We start from the raw sequence: 25106 nt of genomic DNA, 5'->3' as shown, positions 1-25106 counted from the left end.
TTGGTTTTTTGTGTACAGGACATACCTGAGGAATTTTCCACATTGTTGTGTAGATGCCAATGCTTGAGTTGTATTAGAACAGCTTGGCTAGGGGTGTGGTAAGTTTGGGAGCGCAAGCCTTCAGTACTATTGCCAGAATGTTGTCAGGGCCCGCAGCCTTTGCAGTATCCAGTTTCTTGATATCACGTGGAGTGAATGGAATTGGCTGTAATGCTGGGGACCACTGGAGGAGGCCAAGGTGGATCATCCACTTATCATTCTGACTGAAGACTTGCCATTGGCTGTGGTTTCAGTAGCCTGGCTAAGTAATCCCCTCAATGAACCTCTCTTTCTTCCTTTAAGATGTACCTTAAAGCGCTGAGCTTCGTTCCTAACATCTCCTAATGTGTGTATCAGTATTAATTATTATTAATCTATCAATTTTATTTGATTATCACTTCTTGTGAAGTGCCTTACTCTGGCCAAGGTGCTCTATAAATGCAAGGTGTTGTTGTTGATCACATCCCTGTGCTCCTTAGGTGTTATTGACACCCATGGCTGTTGATAACCATGGCATTAGCGAGGCTAAATAAACACGGAGTTGTTGCCAAGATGCTGGAAGCTGGTGAGGACCTGCTAGTTACCTGGAGGTAGCAAGGACCAGAGCTTTGTGTCACTAGTTGGCACGTCATCGGTGCTAACCCATACCTGATGGAGCAAAAACAGAAATTGCTGGAAAGGCTCATCAGGTCTGGCAGCATCTATGGAGGGGAGTCAGAGTTAATGTTTTGGGTCCAGTGACCCTTCCCCAGAAGCAATGGTAGCTAGGAATACATTGCCTGCCATTTTAACCCACCATCCTGTTCCCTGGCCAACATCTCTGTCTCTGGCTTGCTGCAGTACTCCAGTGAAGCTCAGCATAAGCTGGAAGAACAGCACCTCATTTTCCGCTTGGGAACCCTGCGGCCCTCTGAACTCAATATCAAGTTCAATAATTTTAGGGCTTGAGCTTCTCCAATGTCCTTACACCAACTCCCACACACCAGGCCTTGTTATCACATGGTCTGCTATTACACACTTACCATCATTAGCCACTAATTATCCACTAATAGTGAATCATTCTCCCAGGCTGACCATTATCCACACCTTTATCTGTCCAAATGTTGTTTTCTCTCTTTGGGCTCTACCGCCACCTATTGCTTAGTCCTTACACCCTCTCCCCACCCTGTCTTCTGCATTTTAACCAACATTTTCCTAGCTACCATCAGTTCTGAGGAAGGGTCACCAGATCCTTAAGGTTAACTCTGATTTCTCTCCACAGACGCTGCCAGACCTGCTGAGCTTTTCCAGCAATTTCTGTTTTTGTTTCTGATTTCCAGCATCTGCAGTTCTTTCGGTTTTTATTCATACCTGATGGAGTTTGTGATGGCTGTCTCACTGAGACCTGTGCCTTCTACAATCCAGTCTAATGGAATGAACCCCTTCTGTGCTAGCCCCTGGTTAGATAGAACCATCACCTCAGCTGTTAGTATACACCCATCTTTGCCTGGAGAGGAACCAGGATGGTGATAGACAGGCTGCGTTGAAAATACTTGAGTGCGCTAGCTGGTGTTGTCACATTCTGCAGAGCTGTGTATGAACCTCCCCTGTGAAGGTGTTAGTGAGGCAGTGACATGATGACTGCCTTTTATTCTGGACCCTGGAGCTGCTGTCTTTATAGTTGCAGCAGTTGGTGCTAACTCGTCACCGGGGGCAGCCAGTTTCACAAACACGGCTGACCCCAGGAAGGTGTGGAACTTGGATAAAAGCACTCCTCAGTGTTGACTCATCCTTGTGACTCAACTCCATTCCATTCTCTGGAGCTGACAGCGTCATAGAACCTTACTGCACAATGAAAGGCCATTTTGTCCATTGTGCCCATGTCAGCTCTTCGAAAAGAGCTAGCAATTAATCTCTGTTCCCAGGAACCCTGAAATCTCCTCCTCTTGAAAACTTTATCCGCTTCCTTTTTGAAAGTCTTTATTCAAAACCTATTTCCACCGCAATTTCAGATCCTGCGCTCGCCATTACAGCAACAATGGCTCAGTGATGGTCAGGAATAGGGGATCATGACTGTCAGGACAGGGTTGCGGGGGGGTGGTCAATGATGGCCAAACCAGGGATTGGGAGTTCGGTGATGGTCAGGACAGGGCGGGGGGGGGGGGGGGGGTCAGTGATGGTCGGGAGAGGGCGGGGGGGAGGGTCAGTGATTGTCAGGAAACTGAAATTAACTGATAAAGAAATAACGTCCTGTCCTCCCTGTACGATGCCAGTAGTCACATGGTATAATCACAATGGTGTTATTGATCCCAGCGATCAGTCTGCATTGATGAGCCTCCAACTGATCAGACGTGAGAGAGGGAGAATGCGGATAATAGCTGTACAGGTGGCATTTCCCACCAAGCTACCATCTGCCTACCATACAATGGAGCAACATTGGTCACAATTTCATTGTGGTGTGACAAGAGTCTAATAGATATTGGGACCCTCTCATTGTCTGATTGGATTGATTGGATCAAAGTTTGGTTTTTCATAATTAGCCGAGCACAGGCTACACTCAGCCAAACAAAATGTCTGCTGATAGATGTGATTCTGTAATTGGGCAACATTTACCAAACAATCCCAAGTGCGCGAACCACCGCAGATGCAACCAACGATCAGCTTGGCTTTCAGCTTGGCTCATCCACACTTGCTGGAAATAACACACCTTCACACACAGGGCAGTGCTCTCTGCAAACAAGAGGAATATGTTCAAGACTTGCACTGTATAAACTGTGATTATTTGAAATTTGGCAATTCTTATGTTTGTTCTGATGAGTGCCAGACAGAAAGGTTCAACAACAGCTCTCTCTTTCAATGTTTCACTAAGGAACTGATCCATAGGTTCAAAGTCCACCTGCACGCTGTGTCTCAAATTATTCACAGGGTGGATCCCCAAAATAACACCTTCTGTAATATATCTATCAAACTTGCATTTGAAGGAATCAGTATTAACAACTCCCATCACGTCCCAAGGGAACCATTTCCACAGAATAGGTTATTTCCTGCAATAATGCTTTAGTGAATCAGTTTTGTGAATTCAGTCCCGAAAAGCTGAGGCTATGTCCTCAAGGTGAAAGTAGCTCATCATTGCGGACATTGTCCAATCCTTTTCGAATCCTACACAGCAGTGTCTGGCTTTCTTTGGCCATTTGACTCATCCTCCCCTCCCCTCCTCTCCCCCCATTCCACTAATTGACTTCAGGCAGTGAAACCAAGAAAACAACCTGAACTCAGAATGCTGAAGAATGCATTTCTGAAGAAGGGTCTAGGCCTGCTTCTCTGATGCTGCTTGGCCTGCTGTGTTCATCCAGCTGTACACCTTGTTATCTCTTGAACTCAGAATGCGTGACTTTGCTTAGAAATGTAGTTCCCATTCTCTGTTTCAGTTTCACTACTGCCTCTGACTCTGAGCTGAATCGAACATACCCCGTAGTAATACAGAGAGGTGTCAATGCTGTTCACAGTGAGCTAAAACCTTTCTGTGTAGTGTGGTACTGAGGACCTGCGCAGTTATTCCCATCTGTCCAATAGCATGTTCATCCCCAACCTCACACTGCATTGATCTCCTTAATATCTCTAATTGTCAGGATTGAGTGCACGATTATAGATCAATGGGTGAGATCGATGAGCACACCACAGGATCCTTTCTGATTTGGCTTGGCTTCCTAACTTTCTCTCTCCCGTTCCTTCTTCTGGTCACAGGATCAGATCAGAAAGGGGTCCATCCATCACAGCTTCCTAAATGTTTCTAGGGCTGTTGAATACTAATGCCCACCCCCAGGGGAAGCAGCGAGTGTCTCAGCTCCAGGCACTTTGGACCTCGACTGAGCTGCAGTCTCTGTTTGCAGCATAGCGAGAGAATGCAGACAAAAGATGATTCTGCAACTCTAACCATGACATGCTATTGGACACTGGGAAACAAGAAATTAGGCTAAGGGTTTGAGAGGTTGCTAGACTTCTTTTATCCAAGGTGTTAAGGATTATGGGATGAAGACGAGGATTTGGAGTCAGCTCTCATTGAATACTGGAGCAGATTGAGGGGGCTGAATGAAAGGGTAGCGTGCTGCATAATAGCGTGTAAATAAAAAAGTCTTTTGGAGCTACTGAGGGTCAGACACTGGTCACTCTGAGAGGGGGGGCAGTTTACCATTCGAGTATGTTCACATGTAAGACAGTATTCTGTAGGGTACAAAGATCTTCCTTGTTTAAAGAATATGTATTTCTGTTTGTGTCTGTGTGGGTGTGTCTCTGTGTTTGAGGTTCTCCGTGTTTGTCTGTCTCTGTGACTCCAAGGGTCTGTGTGTCTGTGTCTGTGTTTGAGTGTGTCTATGTTTCAGTGTCTTTATGTCTATGCATCTGAGTGTGCCTGTGTCTATGTGTGTGTGTGCTAGTATGTGTGCATGTCTGTGTCTGTGTGTTTATGTGCGAATGTGTGTCTGTGTGTGTTTGTGTGTGTGCATGTCTATGTGTTTGAGAGTGTGCCTGTGTGTGTGTATGTGTGTATGAGAGAGTGCCTGTGTGAGTGTGAGTGTGCGTGTGTGTGTGTATGTGCGTGTGTGAGAGAGAGTGCCTGTGTGAGTGTGCCTGTCTCTGTGTGTGAGTGTGTGTCTGTGGGTGTCAGTCTGTGTGAGCATGTGTCTGTGTGAGTGTCTTGGTGTTTCTGAGTGTATCTGAATGTGTCTGTATCAGTATCTGAGTATGCTGTGTGTCTCAGTGTGTCTATGTTTGTGGAAGGTGCCTGTGTTCCTGAATGTTGTCTGTGTCTCTGTTTCTGAGTGTGTCTGTGTGTATGTTCCTAAATGTGTCTATGCCTGTGTTCCTGAGTGTGTGTGTGTGTTCCTGAGTGTACCTGTGTATGTGTGTCTGTGTTCCTGAATGTGTCTGTGTGTTCCTGAGTGTGTCTGTGTGTTCCTGAGTGTCTGTGTGTTCCTGAGTGTGTGTGTGCCTGTGTTCCTGAGTGTGTGTGTGTGTGTTCCTGAGTGTGTGTGTGTTGCTGAGTGTGTGTGTGTGTTCCTGAGTGTGTGTGTGTGTGTGTTGCTGAGTGTGCATGTGTGTTCCTGAGTGTGTGTGTGTTGCTGAGTGTGCGTGTGTGTTCCTGAGTGTGTGTATGTTCCTCAGTGTGTCTAAGTGCAGTACAGGCCCCCACACCCCATGGTAGGCAGAACCCATGAAGCAGCTCAAACTAATAACTGGACTCCAAGGATGAGGTTACAAGTAGGAATTACACGAACATGTCTATTCCCCTGAATGTAAAAGGTTAGGGGTGATTTGATTGAAGTTTCCAAGATAGTCGATGGGACTCACAAAGAGAAGCTGCTGTTGAGGAGTCAGGGATGAGGAGAAGAAGTCTCAAAGGTACAGCCAGATCCTTCAGGATTGAAATTAGAAAAGGTTTTGATATACAAAGGCTGGCAGAAATCGGAAACTTTCTTCAGGAAATGGCAATTGATGCTAGATCAATTGTTAATGTCAAAACTGAGATAGTTGGAGTTTTGTTATCCAAGGTGCTCAGGAGTATAGGGTTAAGGTACAGATTTGAAGTCAGCTGTCACTGAATGGTAGGACTGATTCGAGGGGCTGAATGGCCTCTGCTGTTCTTATCTTCCTGTGTTTGGTGGCTGCTACCTGGAGCACAGTCTCAGTGAGTGGAAACCGAGGTTCCAACTTGAAATCCGGTGGGATACTCACAACGGATTCATCTGATCCCTTATAATGGGATCCCTGATCAGCCAGGCTCTTCATAAAGGGAGAATTGGACTGGAAACCCTGTTTGTGCTTAAAGAAAATTAAACTCCTTGTTTTCAGTTTAGTTTTTGTTTAGCTTTTAGCAGTTTTTTTTACAAAATGTGATTGCAAGGCAAGATGGAGGAAGGACACAGATGCGCGCGCGCACACACACACACACACACACACACACACACACACACAGTCACAGACACACAGGCACAGGCACTCGCGCATAATCTCACACACACACACACGCACGCACACACACACACGCACACACACACATGCACGCGCACACACACACACACATGACACACAGTCACAGACACACAGGCACAGGCACTCGCGCATAATCTCTCACACACACACACACACAGACACACACACAGACACACACATGCAAAACAATCTATTTATTGGCTTGGAAGACAAAAACCCCAGGTGGTATATTCTGCTCCATTCAATCTTTGCTGAGTTTGCCCAGTGTGGGAGCAGGTAAAATCTTTGCATCCTGTGGCTGTCATTTGTACCACAGCAGGGTCTGTCTTTTGATTCAGCGTGCTGTATGTTCACTGAATCTCATTACTGGACATCTGAAGAAGCGATGAGCCTCCGTTACCAGCCCCAACAATCTCAAAACACATGAGTCTCCAATAATTCGCTGCTCTGCTTCCACTGAACAAAGGAAAATTACTTGCATTTCTGTAGCGCCTTTCATGACGCTTCTCTATCTTGATGCTTTTCTGCAGCAAGGGTCAGCTATGAGCTATGGAGGGGTTTGAGAGTTTCTGCTTATTTACGATGTTTCTAATGACAGGGTGCTCAGTAATCAGAGGAAACACTGATTTCAAATAATAGGCAAGAGAGCCCTGGGGGACATGAGCTTGTTTTTACACAGAATATTGTTCCAGGATACACTCCCTGAAAGGATAGTGGAAGAAATTCAACAATAACTTTCAAATGGGAATCAGATAAGTACTCAGAAAGGAAATATTTGCAGGGCAAAGGACTAACGAAGAGGATGTAGGATTAATGGGATAAGTATCTCAGACTGCAGCACACCACAATGATCTGACCAGCTTCTTGGTGCCTTTTAACATTCGATGATTCCATTGATGTGTTTATTGAGGCTGAGGCTGTATCACGAACCATGTTCCTATTATAACACAGAACCACTCTAGTGAATGTCAAATCATTGTTCTGTAAAAGAATATGTGCCATTTTGATGACAATGAATCATTGTAGGCTAGCAGGACACAGCCATTCTGGGATAAGCTGATGAAATCGCTGATCGGAGTTTAAGCCATTTTTAGGAAAAACATGATGTCTTTCACCGTCCTGAATCCAGAATCCAAGACTGACGGTTATGTTTGGGAATTTTGCAGCACGTAAGCCACTTCCTGACTTAGAAAAACCTCTTCACCATCTACAAGGCGTGTGTCAGAATTTGGAATACGCTCCCCTTGACAGGAATTGTAAAGGTCCAACGGTCTACAGGCTCGACGTTATCCAGGACAGGATAGCTCCTGCTTCATTGGTAACCTCTCCACCACTGCCATTCAGGAGCAGCAGAGTTTGCCATCAATATCATGTTCACCAAGGCTCCTTAGACAGCACTTTCTAAACCTGTAACCCCTCCCTCATTACCCAGAAAGAAAAGGGCAGCAGAGACGTGGGGCCACAGCCTGCAAGTTCCTGTCTGAGCCCCTCACCATCCTGACTTGGAAATATATCACTGTTCCTTCGGTGTCGCTGGATCAAAATCCTGGAATTCCCTCCCTAACGGCTTTGTGGGTTAACCCGCAGGTGGAGTGCAGCAGTTCAAGAAGGCAGCTCACCACCAGCTTCTCAAGGGGTAATTAGGGACGGGCAATAACTGTTATCCTTCTGGTGATGCCCACATTCTGCTCTGTGCACTTGATGATGATGATGTTGACAGGCACAATCTTGTTGTCAGCATGCTCGGGTCGGGAATGAAGGGAGGAAAATGCCATTTTTCCTGTTCCTGCTCAGAGATGCATCTTGCAAAGCTGTGGCTTGGTCAAGCGGGTTGCTTTGTCCTGGATGGTGTCAAACTTCTTGAGTGTTGTTGGAGCTGCACCCATCCAGGCAAGTGGGGAGTATTCCATCACACTCCTGACTTGTGCCTTGCAGATGGTGGACAGGCTTTGGGAAGATAGGAGGTGAGTTACTCGTTGCAGGATTCCTAGCCTCTGAGCTGCTCTTATAGCCACTGTGTTTAAACGGTCAGTCCAGTTTCTGGTCAATGGAAACCCCTAAATAAAGTTAGCAGCATGGCATATGATGATGGCAGTGCCAATAGAGTATCAAGTTGGTTGCAGTCTGTCTTAGAGGAGATGGTAATTGAACAGGCATTTGTTTAGCCAGATCTTTTGTTGCTACGTCAGCCAAACCCCTGGTGCTGTCCAGTTCTAGCTGCGTGTGGCTTGTTATGTTCAGACATGGAGCAGTGCAGATAACAGCCTGGACATTGTGGGACAGGGCCTGTGAGCAAAACTGAGAGACAGTCCCTGGTGATCAGAACAAATCAGACTGGAGACAGTGAGGGACTGAATTTTGGTTTGAAGCCTCTAGGGTCAGTCAATTGGAACGAAAAGTGAGATGCATGAGAATAACCAGACTAGTTTCTGGGATGGCAGGACTGACGCATGAAGACAGACTGGACCAGTTAGGATTGCATTCACTGGAGTTTAGAAGAATGAGGGGGAATCTCATAGAAACCTGTAAAATTCTAACAGGACCAGACAGAGTAAGCACAGGATGCATGTTCTTGATGACCGGGAGTCCAGAACCAGGGGTCATAGTCTGAGGACACAGAGGCCATTTAGGACTGAGATGAGGAGAAATGTCTTCACCCAGACAATGGGGAGCCTGTGGAATTCTCTACCACAGAAAGCAGTCAAGGCCAAAATATGGAATGTTTTCAGGAAGGAGTTAGATATCGTTCTTAAGAGATAAAGGGATCAAAAGTTATGGGGAAAAATTGGGAACAGGGGACTGAGTCAGATGATCGTCCATGATCATATTGAATGGTGGAGCAGTCTCGAAGGGCTGAATGGCCTCCTCCTGCTCATGTTTTCAATGTGAATGTGAAATATTCAATGTCCTCGCACTCTCCCTCATGGTATGCCCTTAGGGCTACGTGTGTGAGAGCAGAAAGCGTAAAGTGACCACATCATGACAATACAGTTTGTGAGCAACGACATCTCACTAATCAGCAGAACATGATTGCAGATAGAGAGTGAAACTAACTGGAATCACTGTACAGCTGGAGTCAGTGTATAACTGTAGTCAGTGTGTAACTGTAGTCAGTGTGTAACTGTAGTCAGTGTACAAGAAAGACTCTTGTTATTTCTGATGAATGGTAGTTTTTACTGAGGCATCCATCTTGTAATGATAAAAATCTCTTGAAGCAAAAATAATGCAATTGGATTTTTTAGGGGCATTTGCTATTCATCTTCTGCCAGATTCCCTGAGGTCACCAAGGGGGGGTGTGTCTTGATGGTTGATGGGAATTGTAATGTGTATTGTCCCTGTTTAACCATTCTCCCTGTAGCAGGGTTGTGCTCAGAAATTTTCTGCAGAAACATTGTTTACCTGAGCCCTTCCCTTACCCTCTGTATAACAAAAACAACGGAACTCCCAACAATATTCTCCTTTCATTTGAATTGTAAACTTATTCCCTACATTTCTTTTGTTCTACAGATAGTAGGAAAAAGCACATTTTGTCAAAGATTTTTGCCTTCTGCTCACCAAGCCAATGTAAAGGGAAAACAACAATTGATACTGGAAGACAGGGGAGTGCTGGTTGGTTGGCAAGTGTACTCTGATGGGTACAGGCACTACCATGTAGCATGTACCAGTTATATGATGATTGGCATTTAACTGCCAAGCTTATTAAAATTAGGAAGGCTGACTCTGATGAAGGCATTGGCCAGAGAAATGATCCACAGTACAGCCATCAACTGTTTGTTGAGTAGAAACAGGTGCAGTGTTTGTATTTGTTAGAAATAACTGCACAGAGGCTGGCATCCTGTCACCAAGACACCCTTATTTACACATGCACAGTAGACGGACTCTGACCAGCCAGCTCGCAGCCAATCCCTAGATTGAAGAGAGTTTCTGAATCTCCTGCTCACATCTGTCAGCCAGAGCTCCCTGATTAGATCAGGTTAACAACCTCAATCAAGGATCTGATCGTCAATGAGATCCACCTGGCCCTTATTCCAATCACTGCAGTGTTCTTTCTGTTCGCAAACAATTGGGCTCTATGTATTAATGTATGTATCTTTGAGCACGTTCACTTGCACCACACTGTGACTTCAACTCACAGTGATTATCAGTGTATTTTATCATATACTCAGGAATATTCAACAAATGTCCAACAGCAGAATCATATCTAATGTTCAACATTGTTTTGAGTTATACAAGTTCCCGCTACTTGACTATAGTCATTTCATTTATGTAAATACCCAAGCTAGTGATGTAAGTGATCACATGACAAGACTCTTGAAAAAGATTGGTTGGTTGTGTGCTAAGCCTTGTGTCAACCCTTACCCTGTAAATAGAAAAAGGTTTAATGACGGATAAAATAACCGACAGTCCTGTGTCCAGCATTTTCTATTCATCGTGATCAAGGACACGGTTACAATGATAACTGTAATATCTTCCACCACCACTCTGCTTCAAACAAGATCCATGGGGTCTCTTCTGTCATCTGAGGGAATGGACAGAACCTCAGTTTAATGTTTCATCTGGAAGCTGCTGATTTGGAAAGTGTTGCTGTTCCTCAGTGCTGCATTGGGTACATCGAGACTTTCTGATGAAATCTCCAGAATGGGGCTTGGACTCACAACACTGCGTCTCCACAGAGTGTGATTCTCCTGGGCAGTCATGTCATCACCTTGCTGGGTTTAACCCCACTCCTGTAAGTGTATGTCTTACAGCAGTCTGATGGAAGCTGAAGGCTTTGTTTTACGGGGCAGGACGGGGGGAGTTAACTGCTGACTGGACTTACTCCCTTGTCCCCATCCCCTCAAGTGCAACATTCACAAATGATGAAGTAATGTGGAAGACCAATGGAATTTTAACCTTTATCACAAGAGGATTTGTGGCATGGTGGCTCAGTGCTGCTCACTGCTGCCTCAAAGCCCCAGGGACCCCGGTTCAATCCCACCCTTGGGTGACTGTGTGGAGTTTGCACATTCTCCCCGTGTCTGCGTGGGTTTCTTCCGGGTGCTCCAGTTTCCTCCCACAGTCCAAAGATGTGCAGGTTAGGGTAGATTGCCCGTGCTAAGTTGCCCATGGCGTTCAGGGATTTGCAGGCTAGATGGATTAGCCATGGGAAATGTGGGATTATGGGGTTAAAGTGGGGGTCTGGGTGGGATGCTCTTTGGTGGGTCGGTGCAGACTGAATGGCCTGTTTCCACACAATAGGGATTCTATCATTTGGTATAAGAATAAGAAAGACTTCTTTGAATTGTATTGAACCTGGTTTGACTGCATCTGCAGCATTGTATGCAGCTTTGCTTCTCTTTACCTTAAGAAGGATAGTATTGCCATAGAGGGAGTATAACAAACACTCGCCAAATTGTTTGCAAGATGTAAGAAAAACTGGGCTTACATTCTCTGGAGCTTTAAAGAATGAAAGTTAAATTAATTTAACAGTGACTTTAACTGCCCGTCTTGAGAATCTGATATCCTCTTCCTGGAGCTTTCATATAACTGAGCTTAGACTTTCATAGCTTCTAATAATCCTTCGCGGTTTTAACCAAACACTTCTGCTCTGGACATTTTAAACTAAACTCCTTACATTGGGGTAATCTCTTTCTTAACAGTCTGAAACAATCTCCTTTTCCCAGGAGCAACTATTTTGCATATCCAGCTTCATCCAAGAAATTGCAAATTGCAAAACTCAAATCCAAAAGCTCAAAAAGAATTTATAGAATCTTCCATCTGAAAGATTGATGCATGATACTGTTTCATTTGTTCACTTGTGAGCTCTCCTAATGTAAACAAATTCTCATCAGCCTCCCTGAACTATCTCTCTCAGACTTCTTTAAAAACATCTCCATGGTTACAGAAATATTTACAAGTTAATCATTAAATTCCTTCAGACCCACACAAAACCCACATGCCACTAGTTGAAAATTCCAAAGTAAATGCCATTAAAATACATCGATGAATCACACACCAATGTTAAATATATTTGATAAGCTAGGTGCAAGGAAGCTATTTCCTTTATTTGTTGAACAGAATATTAAAATGAAAGCCAAGTTATTTACGAGTGTAATCAGAAAGCATTATTCGACACAAAGGGTATTAGAAATCTGAAACTCTCTTCCCTGAACAGCAATGGATCGGGGGGTGGGGGGTTGCAATTGATGTTTATAGGACTGAGCTTGATAGATTTTCACTGGGCAACATTATCAAGGAGTAGGTTGGTAAACGGAACTGAGATCCAGATCGCTATAAACTGATAGAATGGCAGATCAGATCCACAGGGCTGAATGGCCTCTCCTGTTCCTATGATAATGACAAACAGAGGGCCACCTGCTGTTTGATCTGTTCTGTCCTGGTTTGCTAATGATACGTGTTGCAGCTTGATGCAGAATCTCACCACCCACCTGGAGCTATGAAATCTCCTGGGAGGGGAGAGAAACCAGATCTTTAAAAACCCTGGCCAATTAAAGAGAAAACAATGATCTGAAAAACATTTGCTCTGAGCACGACTTCTACCAGCTTCAGCACGCTGCATGGAATATACAGAACGAATCATTCACTCATATGCAAATATTGCAAAGGTCTTGCCCACATTTGGAGTGTTTTCACCGAACACTGAGCTTCATTAGAACCAGTTTCATGTTTTTCAGAAAATGATAGTCTGCAGATATCCTGTCAGTGATTAGTAACATTGCCACACTGCACTGAGCAGGGATTTATTGATCGTTGTAGGGTGGCACAGTGGCTTGCTTTGCCAATACAGGGCGCTATCGAGTGCCCAAAGGTTTGTTGATGCCCACAGCTCCTGAATCAATTGGCAAATTTAGATACCAGAAGAGAAGGCAGTTATCTGAAATTTTATAATGACCCTGGTTCAAGTCGTTTCTGGTTAATTGGAATTCTATTAACAAGATTAGATGTGTTGATTTGGATAGTCTCTCAGATGGAGCTGAGTGGAGAAGGGGTTTAATCAATTGGATCAGAGGTGAATGGCAAGGGTTTTAACCTTTAATACTTTATAGAACTCTGTGGAACTCATTGTCACAGAGGGCTGTGGAGGCCAAGTCGTTGAGTGTATTTAAGACAGAGATAGATAGTTATCGATTGGTAAGGACAGGAGAATGAGCTTGAGAAACATATCAGTCACGATCCAATGATGGAGCATTTGATGGGCCAAATAGCCTAATTCTGCTCCTATATCTTATGGTCTTATGCGATGTAATGACTGTTTGCAAAGAGCTCACTGTTTAAAAGTCAGCAATTAGCCGTTTAAAACAAAGAGGGTCCTGAGTCTTTGGAGTGGTCTTCCTGAGAAGGTGGAGGAACCAGAGTCCCTGAAAATGTTTAAGGGGGAGCTGGAGCGATTCTGGTCAAGCAATGACAGTGGGGAAAGATGATCAGGGAACATAGAAACTAGGAACAGGAGTAGGCCATTTGGCCCTTTCAGCCTGCTTCACCATTCAATATAATCATGGCTGATCATCCAACTAAGTACTGTATTCCTGCTTTCTCCCCATATCCTTTGATCCCTTTAGCTCTAAGAGCTATATCTAACTCCTTCTTGAAAATATTCAATGTTTTAGCCTCAACTGCTTTCTGCGATAGTGAATTCCACAGGCTCACCACTCTCTGGATGAAGACATTTCTTCTCATCTCAGTCCCAAATGGCCTTCCCCATATCCTTGGACTGTGACCCCTGGTTCTGGACTCCCTGGTCATCAGGAATATCCTTCCTGCGTTTTCCTGTCAGGTCCTGTTAGAATTTTATAGGTTTCTAGAGATTCCTCATTCTTCTAAACTCGAGTGAATACAGTTCTAACTGATTTAGTCTCTCTCTATACGTCAGTTCTGCCACCCCAGGCAGAAGAGAAAATGTTGATTTGAGGTAGTAATCAGATTGGCAAGGTTCTTATTGAATGGGGAGTGGGCTGATTTGCCTCCTCCTGCTCCTGATTTGTTCATTTGGTTTAAATAAACAAAAGCAATATTTCCAGAAGGAATTTAGTCAATTAGGCTCTCAGGAACAGGAGAAGTTTGTTCAGCCATTTGAGTCTTCACCATAATAAAGCCACAACTTCCCTTGACATCAAGCCAGCATTTGACTGCCTGTAGCATCAAGGAGTCCTGGCAAAAACCGCGGATAAGGGGAATTAGGGAGCTATCTCTCTGCTGGTTGGAGTCATACACTGCACAGAGGAAGATGGTTGTGGTGTTTGGAGGTCAGCTGCAGGACATTTCTGCAGGAGTTCTTCAGGATAGTGCCCTCGGCCCAACCATCTTCAGCTGCTTCATCCATCATAAGCTCAGAAGTGAGGATATCCACCGATGATTGCACAATGTTCAGCACCATTTGTGACTCCTCAGATACTGAAGCAGCCTGTGTTCAAATGCAGCAAGGTTTGGACAATATTCAGAGATAACACAGTGTGGAGCTGGAGGAACACAGCAGGCCAGGCACCATTAGAGAAGCAGGAAAGCTGATGTTTCAGGTCGGGACCCTTCTTCAGAAATTTCGGTAGTTCTTACTATCTCTTGGACAATATCCTGTCTTGGACTGACAAGTGGCAAGTGACCTTCTAGCCACACAAATACTAGGCAATGACCATCTCCAACAAGAGAGAATCTGACCATTGCCCCTTGACATTCAATGATGTCACCATCACGGAATCACCCATTATCAACATCCCGGGGGTTATCAATGTTCAGAAACTGAACTGGACTAGTCTTATAAACACAGTGGCTACAAGACCAAGTCAGATGCTGGGAATACTGCGCAGAGCAACTCACCTCCTGACTCTCCAAAATCTGTCCACTACCTGCAAGGCACAAGTCAGGAGTGTGATGGAATATTCCCCATTTGCCTGGATTGATGCAGCTCCAACAACACTCAAGAACACCATCCAGGACAAAACAGCCCGCTTGATTGGCGCCACATCTACAAACATTCACTCCCTCCACCACTGACGCTTAGTAGCAGCAGTGTGTGCTATCTACAAGATATACTGCAGAAATTCACCAAAAATCCTTAGGCAGTGCTAAATTACAGGATTGTGGATAAACTTTAACCTCAACTTTCCATATCCTTTAATTACATCGATGCCAAAAACCGATTGCTTCCTGTTTGGAATATTCTCAATGACCAAGCTCTGTGGTAGAGAATTCCGAAACTCCAGGAGACTGGGGCATGTTGTCTCAGACAGTAATTAGACTGTTGCTGTTTGTAACCTGCTAGTGTGTTCCCAATCACAATGACATAAAATGCCAGAAGAAGTAAGTGGCCTCTTTAGAAAGAGCCTTATTTAACTGTTTAAAACAAATATAAGATACATAGCTGCCTTTAAACATTGTGCTTTTCAGTTATAGATAGCAAGAACTGCCGATGCTGGAGTCAGAATCAATACAGTGTGGAGCTGGAGGAACACAGCAGGTCAGGCAGCATCAGAGGAGCCTGAAATGTTGACTTTCCTGCTCCTCTGATGCCCTGATCTCCACTGTCTAAACACTTCTGGTGAAGGTGCAAGTGGTTGACCTATTCCTAGACCATAGGCAATATCTAGAGAAATTGTTTTGCACTGTTGATAGGGTTTGGAACAAAAGGGTGATTCAGGTGGATTTGGTAATTTATTGACTTTACACAGAGTTGTGGAAATCAAACTTGCCCCCCTCTTCAAATCAAGAACCAATTGAAATTGTAAAATGTTAATTTCAAAACTGAAATTGATGGGTTTTTTTGGGCAAGATTAAGAACTGAAGCAGCTGACAGGGAGTTAAGAGACAGTCCAGTGATGGTCTAATTGAATGGAGGCACAGGCCTGAGGGGGCTATCAGCCTTCTCCTGTTATGATAAGTGGTGGTCTGCATTTTCCAGATACAGCCATTAGCAACACTTCTCCCTACAATTTAAATGACCAATTTGCTCATCGCTTCGAATGTGCACTGAACGTGTTTGAATTTACATTCATTGTGTCCTGTTGCACAATCTCTGAGATTCCAGAAGCCAGTCAGGATAAGGGATCAGCCATTTCAGACTGAGATGGGAAGTGCCTTCTTTGGCTATTTGTACAGCATGGAGCAGGCACGATGGACCAAATGGCCTCTTTCTGAATCGTAATAATTCTGTGATTCTGCAAATCTTTGGAATTCTGTATAGGTTTAGAGGGATATGAGCCAAATGCAGCTAAATGGGACTAGCTTAGTTTGGGAAACTTGGTCAGCATGGATGAGTTGAACTGAAGGGTCTGTTTCTGTGCTGTATGACTTGATCTCTCTATCACTTGTGAAATTGAGGAGCCCAACGTGAATGTAAAGATCTCCTTATCCAGAGAACAGAGGCAATGATGCTCACAATTTTAACTGAGTAGGGACTCGTTCACTGGTGTTTTATTGCTCTGATAGGGAGACACAACTGACATCTCTCTCTCTCTTTCTCCCAAAACAGGAAATTTTAAAGGTTTATGTAAACAGATCGACCACTTCCCAGAAGATACTGATTACGAAGCAGATGCTGCTGAATACTTCTTACGTAAGCTCCCTTCCTTTTTAATCCCAATCCATTCATCGCGACTTATACTGTCATACATGGATTCGTCAGAAAGGCAGGAGGAAGGGGGTGAGTTGCATGCTCATGGGCCAGTGTCGTTCACCAATCCTTAGATGTGAAAACATGACATTTATAAAGATGTTGGGGGAGCCTCAGACCCATGTGTTCCAGATAACTGGGAGCTCAGACCAGTTCAGACCTGGACCTTGTCTGAGCTGATCTCACTCACAGTGACAGTTGTGAACCGGGGTCAGTACACCGGATTATTGGTGAAGGGAGAGGAGCCAACGTTCCTGACTTCTGGTGCTCAGTGCCAACATCAAGTGAGCCATCCTTGTTGCTGGTGCAGCAAGTACGCAATTAGTTGATATATTGCATTTCCAGCTCCTGGGATCCCCCTTTTCCCAATGAAACCCGTAACACCTGACAACAGAAAATGGCAGAATGAATCATACAGAAAGGAAGGAGGCCATTCAGCCTATTGTACCTATACTGGCTCTTTGACAGAGTTCTCAATCCCACTCCCTGTTCCTTGCCATTTTCCTGCAATTTTCTTTGTCCTTTTCAAGTTTGTATTCAATTGTCTTTTGAAAGTTCCTATTGACTCAGCTTCCAACGCCTTTTTAGGCAATGTGTTCCAGATCACAACAGCTCAGTGAGTAAAATAACAACTCCTCATCTCACAGTGATCACCTTCAATCTGTACCCTTTAGGATAGAATCCCTACAGTGTGAAAGCAGGCCATGCAGCCCATCAAGTCCACACTGATCCTCCAAAGAGCATCCCACCCAGTCCCACCACCCCATAACCCTGCATTTCCCATGGCTAATCCACTGAGCCTAGACATCCCTGGACAGTATGGGCAACGTAGCACAGCCAATCCACCCTAACCCGCACTACTTTGGACTGTGGAAGGAAACCAGAGCACCCGGAGGAAACCCACACAGACACAGGGAGAATATGCAAACTCCACACAGAGACAGTCACCCGAGGGTGGAATTGAACCCAGGTCCCTGGTGCAATGAGGCAACAGTGCTAACCACTGAGCCACCTTAGTTACTGACCCTTCTGCCAATGGAGACAGTTAAGTCTCTCTCCAGTTTATCAAAACTCCTATTGCACTGGATGATCAGCCATGATCATAACAAATGTGCAGCAGGCTCAAAGGCCAAATGGCCTACTCCTGCACTTTTATTTATGTTTTGTTATTAATTTGAATATGACGTAACTTCCACTTAAACTCCTCTATCCTCTGGAGAACAACCAGAATATCTCTTGTCTCAAATGTTTGAACTTAATGTTAAAGTTGACAAAATTATTTTATTTCTTCATGGGATGTGGGCATTGCTGGCTGGACTAGCATTTATTACCCTACCAAACTACCCCTGAGAATGTGGTGGTGAGTTGCCTTATTGAAACACTGTAGTCCACGTCATCCATGTTAATAGAACAATGTGGCATTTAAATATAAAAGCAAAATAATTATAAACATGTCACTATCTGACAGAATGGGATGTCTGTTGCAGTGCAGTGGTAGTATCCCTACCTCTGAGTCAGGAGACCAGGGTTCAAGCTACACTTGCATCAGAAGTGGGTAATATCATCTCTGAACAGGTTGATTAGAAGCTATCATTAAGAGTGGAGGCAGTGGAATAGTAGTCCAGATTGCTAGGCTAATTCTAGGGATAGGTGTTCAAATCCTAGCATGACATCTGAGGAAATTTCAATTCATTAAAAAGCTGGTCTAATAGTGACCGTGCAACCATTGTCAATTGTTGTAAAAGCTGACTTGGAAATATATCGCTGTAACTTCACTGTTGTTTGGTCAAAATCCTGGAATTCCCTTGCTAAGGGCTTTGCGGGTCAACTCACAGCACATGGACTGCAACAGTTCAAGAAGGCAGCTCACCATCACCTTCTCAAGGGGCAACTAGGGAGGGGCAATAAATGCTGGGCCCAACCAATGACACCCACATCCCACAAATGAATAAATCAATAAATACCCATCTGGTTCACCAAAGTCTTTTAGGGAAGGAAATCTGCCATCCTTACCTGGTCTGGCCTACATGTGACTCCAGGCCCACAGCAATGTGGTTGACTCTTAAATGCCCTCTGGGCAATTTGACATGGGCAAGAAATGCTGGCCTAGCTGGTGATGCCAGGTCAGAGGCTAGGAGTTCTACAAAGAGTTACTCACCTCCTGACTCCCCAAAGCCTGTCCATCATTGACAAGGCATAAGTCAGGAGTGTGATGGAATACTCCCCACTTGCCTGGATGAAAGACAGCTCCAACAACACTCAAGAAGCTTAACACCGTCCAGGAGAAAGCAGCTCACTTGATTGGCATCACAACCACTCCATTAACCACCGACACTCAGTAGCAGCAGGGTGTACTATCTACAAGATGCACTGCAGAAATTCACCAAATATCCTTAGACAGACCCTTCCAAACCCAAAACCACTTTCATCTAGAAGGACAAGGGCAGCAGATACATGGGAACACCACCCCCTGCAAGTTCCCCTCCGAGCCACTCACCATCCTGACTTGGAAATATATCATCATGGGTCAAACTTCTGGAATTCCCTTCCTAACATGGACTGCAGTGGTTCAAGAAGGCAGCTCACCCCCACCTTCTCAAGGTACAAGTGGGGACAGGCAATGAATGTTGACCCAGCCAGTGACACTCACATCCTATGAATGAGCAAAACAAAAGTCAACAATCAACAACATTGCTCTGGGTCTGGAGTCACATGTAGGCCAGACCAGGTAAGAAGTTCCATTCCATCTTGTTTCTCTTGCTGCTGAGCAGAGCTTTGAGGTCTGTGAGCAGCAGTGGTTTCTGAAACTGTAAGCATGTGCTTTGGCACACTGATTGGTGAGAGTGGGACCTGCACGCTCAGAGGGAATGTTGGTAAGAAGGACATGAGGCACAGACATTTCAGGAAAATGTTACTTAGATATTCACTGTACAACTTGCTGAGCCAATGAGACCCCTCCGTAAAAAATCTTGATGCTCCTACCCCTTTGAAAGACCAATGAGTGTTTACGTCATGGCAGCTTTTCTATCGCTGGGATGTATGGTCCGGTGTTTAAACCCTATTCCAGACTCTCCCCAGGCCCAGTGAGGGTTGGTGACCATTCCCACATCCTTACTGTTTTCGCCCCTCCTCCCAACCAACCCCCACACCTTACCAGTGACGATAAAGATAATCAATGCTCATATTACTGCTCATCAGAGACCAATACACTGCTTCAAATTCAGACATGGGCTGTTCAGAGATGAAATCAGGAATTAGCTGCCTCACACACAAAGGGTCATTGAAATGCAGATTTCTCTCCCCCAATAAAACTGTGGATACTGGGGGACAGCTGGAGCTTCCAACACTGAAAATTGATCGATTTTTGGGTAAAGGAATCAAGGAGTAGGGAGAAAAATGGGGTTGAGACAGGAATGATCTACTGGGGGGATATCATATTAGAGAGGCTGAATAGCCCCCTCCTGTTTCTGTGAACTGATTATTGCAAACGATGCACAATGGGCTAATGATGAAGCGATACGTAATCCAATGGAAGCTGTTCCAATATTGAAAAGAGACATGTGCATCCAGCAAGGGAAACACAAAACCTACAGTCCATTGAATAATCAATGCAGTGGTTGAGTTGCAAATCACTTACACCAGCAAGAGCTTTAGTTACATCAGGGAGCACAAGGAATTGGTTGAAACTATTGCTGCTAATGAGTCTGGTTGTCCCCTGGCCAATCATTACTGTCTATTTGCACTGGACTATTTTACAACGAAGGAGTCACTCTGAACCAACATTTGGCATCCACCCCAGACCATGTGATGTCACGAAAGAATGTTGCAATCAAAGCAAAACTCTCCAGTTTGTAACTCAATCAACAAATGGCCCAATTTGTCATGCTGTTAATTCATACAGTACAGAAGGAGATCAATCACCCACCATGCTTCTGCTGGTTCTTTGGAAATGTTACCCAATTAGCCCCACAATGCCCCTCTGCTTTCCCTAGATGTGTACATTGTTGTATTTTTTTCTGGTATTTTTCCAGTTCCCTGTAGAATGTGCTGCCACCAGCCTTTCTAGAGGAATGTGTTTAGATTGCACCTTGCTGAACATTAAACGCTGCTGCCTTTGACATTAGCAACAATGGCAGGCAGGTGGAGATGGTGGAATATGAACTGCCAATAGCTCAGTGAGCCAGCCACACTCATCGTGTTAACCGTGATCTCTATAAGCAATGGAGCATCGGGTCACCATAATCCCACATTTACCATTCACCCACTCTCAACCTCAGTGACTTCATGGGACAGTGCAACATTCGGCTCCATTTAGGAATGAAGTGAGAAACAGGAGCAGACCATTCATCCCCTCAAGTCTGTTCTGCCATTCAATTGGATGATCTATAATTCAACTCAAATTTCCATATTCTTTCTTACCCTTACCCAACAAGAACATTTTGATGAAAGCCTTGGAAGTATCATTTGTCGCAGCCTTTTGGGCTGTGGGAGGAAACCGGAGCACCCGGTGGAAAACTCACACAGACACAGGGAGAATGTGCAAACTCCACACAGACAGTCACCAAAGGATTTTAGGGAAGAGAATTCCAGGTTCCTACTTACCTATGTGTGGAAAATTGTTTCCTGATTTCATTGCTGAATGGTTTGGCTGTCACCACCAAATTCTCCATTTAATCCTTTTTAACTTTTTAAATCCACCATTTGATCGAATGTACTAGCTTCCAGGTGATACAAGCCAGGTTAGTGCAACATTGTCCCCAGTTTCAAATTATTTCTTTAACTTGTCCCACAGAGAGCCAGGATCAGCTTGAGGCTCCCCTCTCAGTTCCTCTTTCCTACAGGCTTTGAGGGACAGTGTTTATTACAGTCAATGTTATGCCTTGTCTAAAATTCACTGCTCCCTGATGTTTGTAATGAAGCAGGAATGGGGTAAGTCCCTTTGAGGAACAAAAACAGAAGTTGCTGGAAAAACTCAGCAGGTCTGGCAGCATCTGTGAAGATAACATCTGAGGAAGGGTCACCGGACCCGAAACGTTAACTCTTGATTTTTTTCCTTCACAGATGCTGCTAGACCTGCTGAGCTTTTCCAGCAATTTCTGTTTTTGTTCCTGATTTACAGCATCCGCAGTTCTTTCGGTTTTTAAATCCCTTTGATCTCCAGCAACCCCACAACTTCCACCTGCTGTGAGTGATCCTGGATCACCACGCCATCCCCCACCAGGAGTGGGGTGGACTTCACATTCAGAGGGTTTCTTGGGAGTTCTTCGTGGCCCCTCCTATGGGTTTTGGTTGGATTGTTGAGTTAACATTGAGGTTGAGTGACAGTAGCTTCTGGTTCAGCCACAGTCAATGGTTTTGCTGCAGGGTCAGTCCCATACGGTGTAACCAAATTTGACTTTGACTAAGTCAGTAGACTGAGTGCATTGACTGGAATGAAGATGTCAGAGTTGAAATATAACGCACAGACCTCCAAGAAATAACAAGAATTTGTTTACAGGTAATCTGAAATGTTCGGTTTTGTGAATCAGCGCATCTGGGCTGCTAAAACAAGAATAAATTATCTCAACGTTTCTTTTATTCTCTTTTTCTCTTTCCGTTTCTCCCTCTCGCTCTCTTTCTCCCCCTGATTTTGATTCCACTCAATCCCTTCCTCTCACCTCCCAGGTGCTGTGCGAGCATCCAGTATCTTCCCTATTCTCAGCGTCATCCTGCTCTTTATGGGGGGGCTCTGCATCGCGGCGAGTGAGTTCTACAAAACTCGGCACAACATCATTCTCAGTGCGGGCATTTTCTTCGTCTCTGCAGGTGAGAGAAACATTCATCATCTCCTGTCTCTCTCAGTTGCCCACCCTTTTCTCTTTCCCCAGGTTTAAAACGAGGTGGGAATGGCTGGGGTTGTGCTGGAGGGAAAGATCAGATTGCGGTTCCAAATTTCAGATGTTTGCTGTTGTTCAGAAGCCGTAACGTGTTGTGTATGTGTGTGCATTTATGTCGGTACATGTGGATGTGCGTGTTTATGTCTGTGTACAGCGTGTAGCTAGTCAGTCTGTATTTGCGTGTGTGTGTATTTGGAGGTTTGTGCATGGATGTACATATGCACTTCTATAGCTTTATGTAAGTGTGTGTATTTGCAATAGTATCTGTCTGTTTGTACTTGTCAGTTTCTGTGTGTATCATAGAATTCCTGTAGTGTGGAAACAGGCCATTCGGCCCAACAAGTCCACACCAAACTCAGAGCATCCCGCCCAGACCCATCTCCCTATAACCCACCTAACCTGAACACTATGGGGCAATTTAGCACGGCCAATCCACTCTAACCTGCACATATTTGGACAGTGGGAGGAAACCGGAGCACCCGGAGGAAACACACACAGACACGGCGAGAATGTGCAAACTCCACACAGACAGTCACCCGAGGGTGGAATCAAACCCAGGTCCCTGGCGCCGTGAGGTAGCTGTGCTAACCACTGAGCCACCATGCTGCCCCGTTTGTGGGAAAGAATTTGTTACTAGGCAGTGGGTATTAGGAACTTGCTTGAAAATCATATTTCTTTCTCACAGTTGTAAGTGTAGCTGGGAGACCTCTGTCTCTTTATTATTCACTGCTGAATTATGAACGAAACCAATCGCAATATTAACCGTATGTCAGTGGTGCTGAACGTGAAACAAAGAGACTGAAGGATGCTGACAAAGGGAGTTCCTGGCACAGAACAAGTCTTGTGGAGCTTGCCTTTGTTGATCAATCACAAGATCTGGGCATCAGTGGCAAAGTGGGCACTTTTACCCACCTCAGTGTAACTGAGTGGCTTCCTCAGCCATTTCAGAGGGCAGGTAAGAGTCAGCCACATTGCTGTGGGCCTGGAGTGAAGTGTAGGCCAGATCAGGTAAGGAGGCCAGTTTCATTCTCTAAAGGGCATTAGTGAACCAGACAGACATTTACAACAATCAATGATAGTTTCACAGTCACCATCACAGTGATGAGCTTTATCATCTGGGTTTATTTAATTTAAATATTCCCAGGTGACATGATGGGATTCAATCTCATGTTCAGGCTTCTCCAGTACACCCCCAGAAACAGAACTGCTTCATCAGCAAAGCCCAGCTCTGGGTTAAAGTAAAACAGATTGAACAGGAACCTGAGTGAATGAAAATCTAACAGATAATTCACAAAAGCTTGACCAGGCACTAATTGTGATATTGTTTGAGAAAAGTGTACTCCTTTGTGTTATTAGGTAAGGGAAGGAGGTATTGATATTGTGGTATTTGCAGACGGAGGGAGAAAGAGAAAATGCAATCTGAAATGGCATTCTTTATATTTTCATGTGCTCAGAAGGTACTGCTGACTGGTAAACATCAGCATTAAGAACCCACTCATTTGGTGAGCTGACAATCACAGATAAGAGATAACAAGGTGTAGAGCTGGATGAACACAGCAGGCCAAGCAGCATCAGAGGAGCAGGAAGGCTGACGTTTCGGGCCTAGACCCTTCTTCAGTTCCTGCTATCTCTCAATCACAGATAAGAAACAAGATCATTTTATAAAAATTCTTTCTCAGAACGTGGGCCTTGCAAGTAAAGCCACAGTTAATTACCCCCTTTACCATTCACACCATCGTAGTAACGATGGTGCTGGTGAGCTGCATTATACAACGCTATGGTGCTGTCTGGTGGAGACCCCTACTGAGCTGTGAGGTGAAGGGACCCCCCACTGTGCTCTGAGATAGTGAGTTTCATGATTTTGGTGTACAGCCATCAATGGGTGACTGGGACATGGCCCACTATCACAGGAACAATGGTGTTTCCATATACCTGCTGCTCTTGCCCTTCCAGGTGGTGAAGGTCACAGGTTTGAGCCACAGAATGATCCCATTGAACAAATGTGTCATTGCGGCTGGCTTCAGTAACTCATTGATGTCGGAGAAACTGATGACAGATGTTGCCGGGATGGGGGAGTTGAAAGTCGGAAAGAAACGAAATAGAGCCAGTCCTGTCCCAAACCGTGAACTAAACAAATAATGATGCCTTCGATTCCAGATGTCTGATAAAAAGACAACATTTCAAACTTTAAGCTCCTGAGAAAATGAGGGCACGGTTTGACAGTCAACTGACCTCTCTGAAGCAAACCCTTAAGTTGTATATGTTTGCAATATTCTTTCTGGGAGGAGGCAGCTCTCTTTGACATTGTATTTTGTTTCCAAGCGATATCAATTTATTGGGTCCCAGAGTCTCTGCTGAAAACTGCAACAGTGCCAACAGTTACATCTTTAGGAAGTGATTTGTTGGTTTTCCATTTCTTCAGCACATACCACTCACTGGAGTTTTCAGTGTCACACCATTTAGATTTTCAACGAAAACTGCTGTGAACTGGCACCATGTACTGCTTCCAGTTTGAGCCATTTCTCTTTAATGAATGTGGAAGCTCAGGTTAGGAATCAAGATGAAACTGAAACCTTTAAATGCTAGAAATCTGAAGTAAAAGCAGAATATTTACAAGGATA

The 25106-nt window shown here is 44.6% G+C and overlaps 1 protein-coding gene across 1 annotated transcript in view; it reads left to right on the top strand.

Moving 5' to 3' along the window:
• LOC125487139 (voltage-dependent calcium channel gamma-2 subunit-like) overlaps positions 1–24624 on the top strand; it is a 71079-nt gene extending 46455 nt beyond the window's left edge. The window contains exons 2-6 of the mRNA XM_048617380.1: positions 16469–16552; positions 22274–22414; positions 23630–23723; positions 24165–24240; positions 24439–24624. Of these exons, the coding sequence (XP_048473337.1) occupies positions 16469–16552; positions 22274–22414; positions 23630–23723; positions 24165–24240; positions 24439–24624 (581 nt within the window). The remainder of the gene's footprint in view (positions 1–16468; positions 16553–22273; positions 22415–23629; positions 23724–24164; positions 24241–24438) is intronic.
• Positions 24625–25106: the final 482 nt, after the last annotated feature.

Source organism: Rhincodon typus, chromosome 37 (genome assembly GCF_021869965.1).
Source record: "Rhincodon typus isolate 14 chromosome 37, sRhiTyp1.1, whole genome shotgun sequence".
NCBI classification, from domain to species: Eukaryota; Metazoa; Chordata; class Chondrichthyes; order Orectolobiformes; family Rhincodontidae; genus Rhincodon; species Rhincodon typus.
Note: the sequence above shows the minus strand (reverse complement) of the source record. Positions and strands in the feature narration are given on the sequence as shown.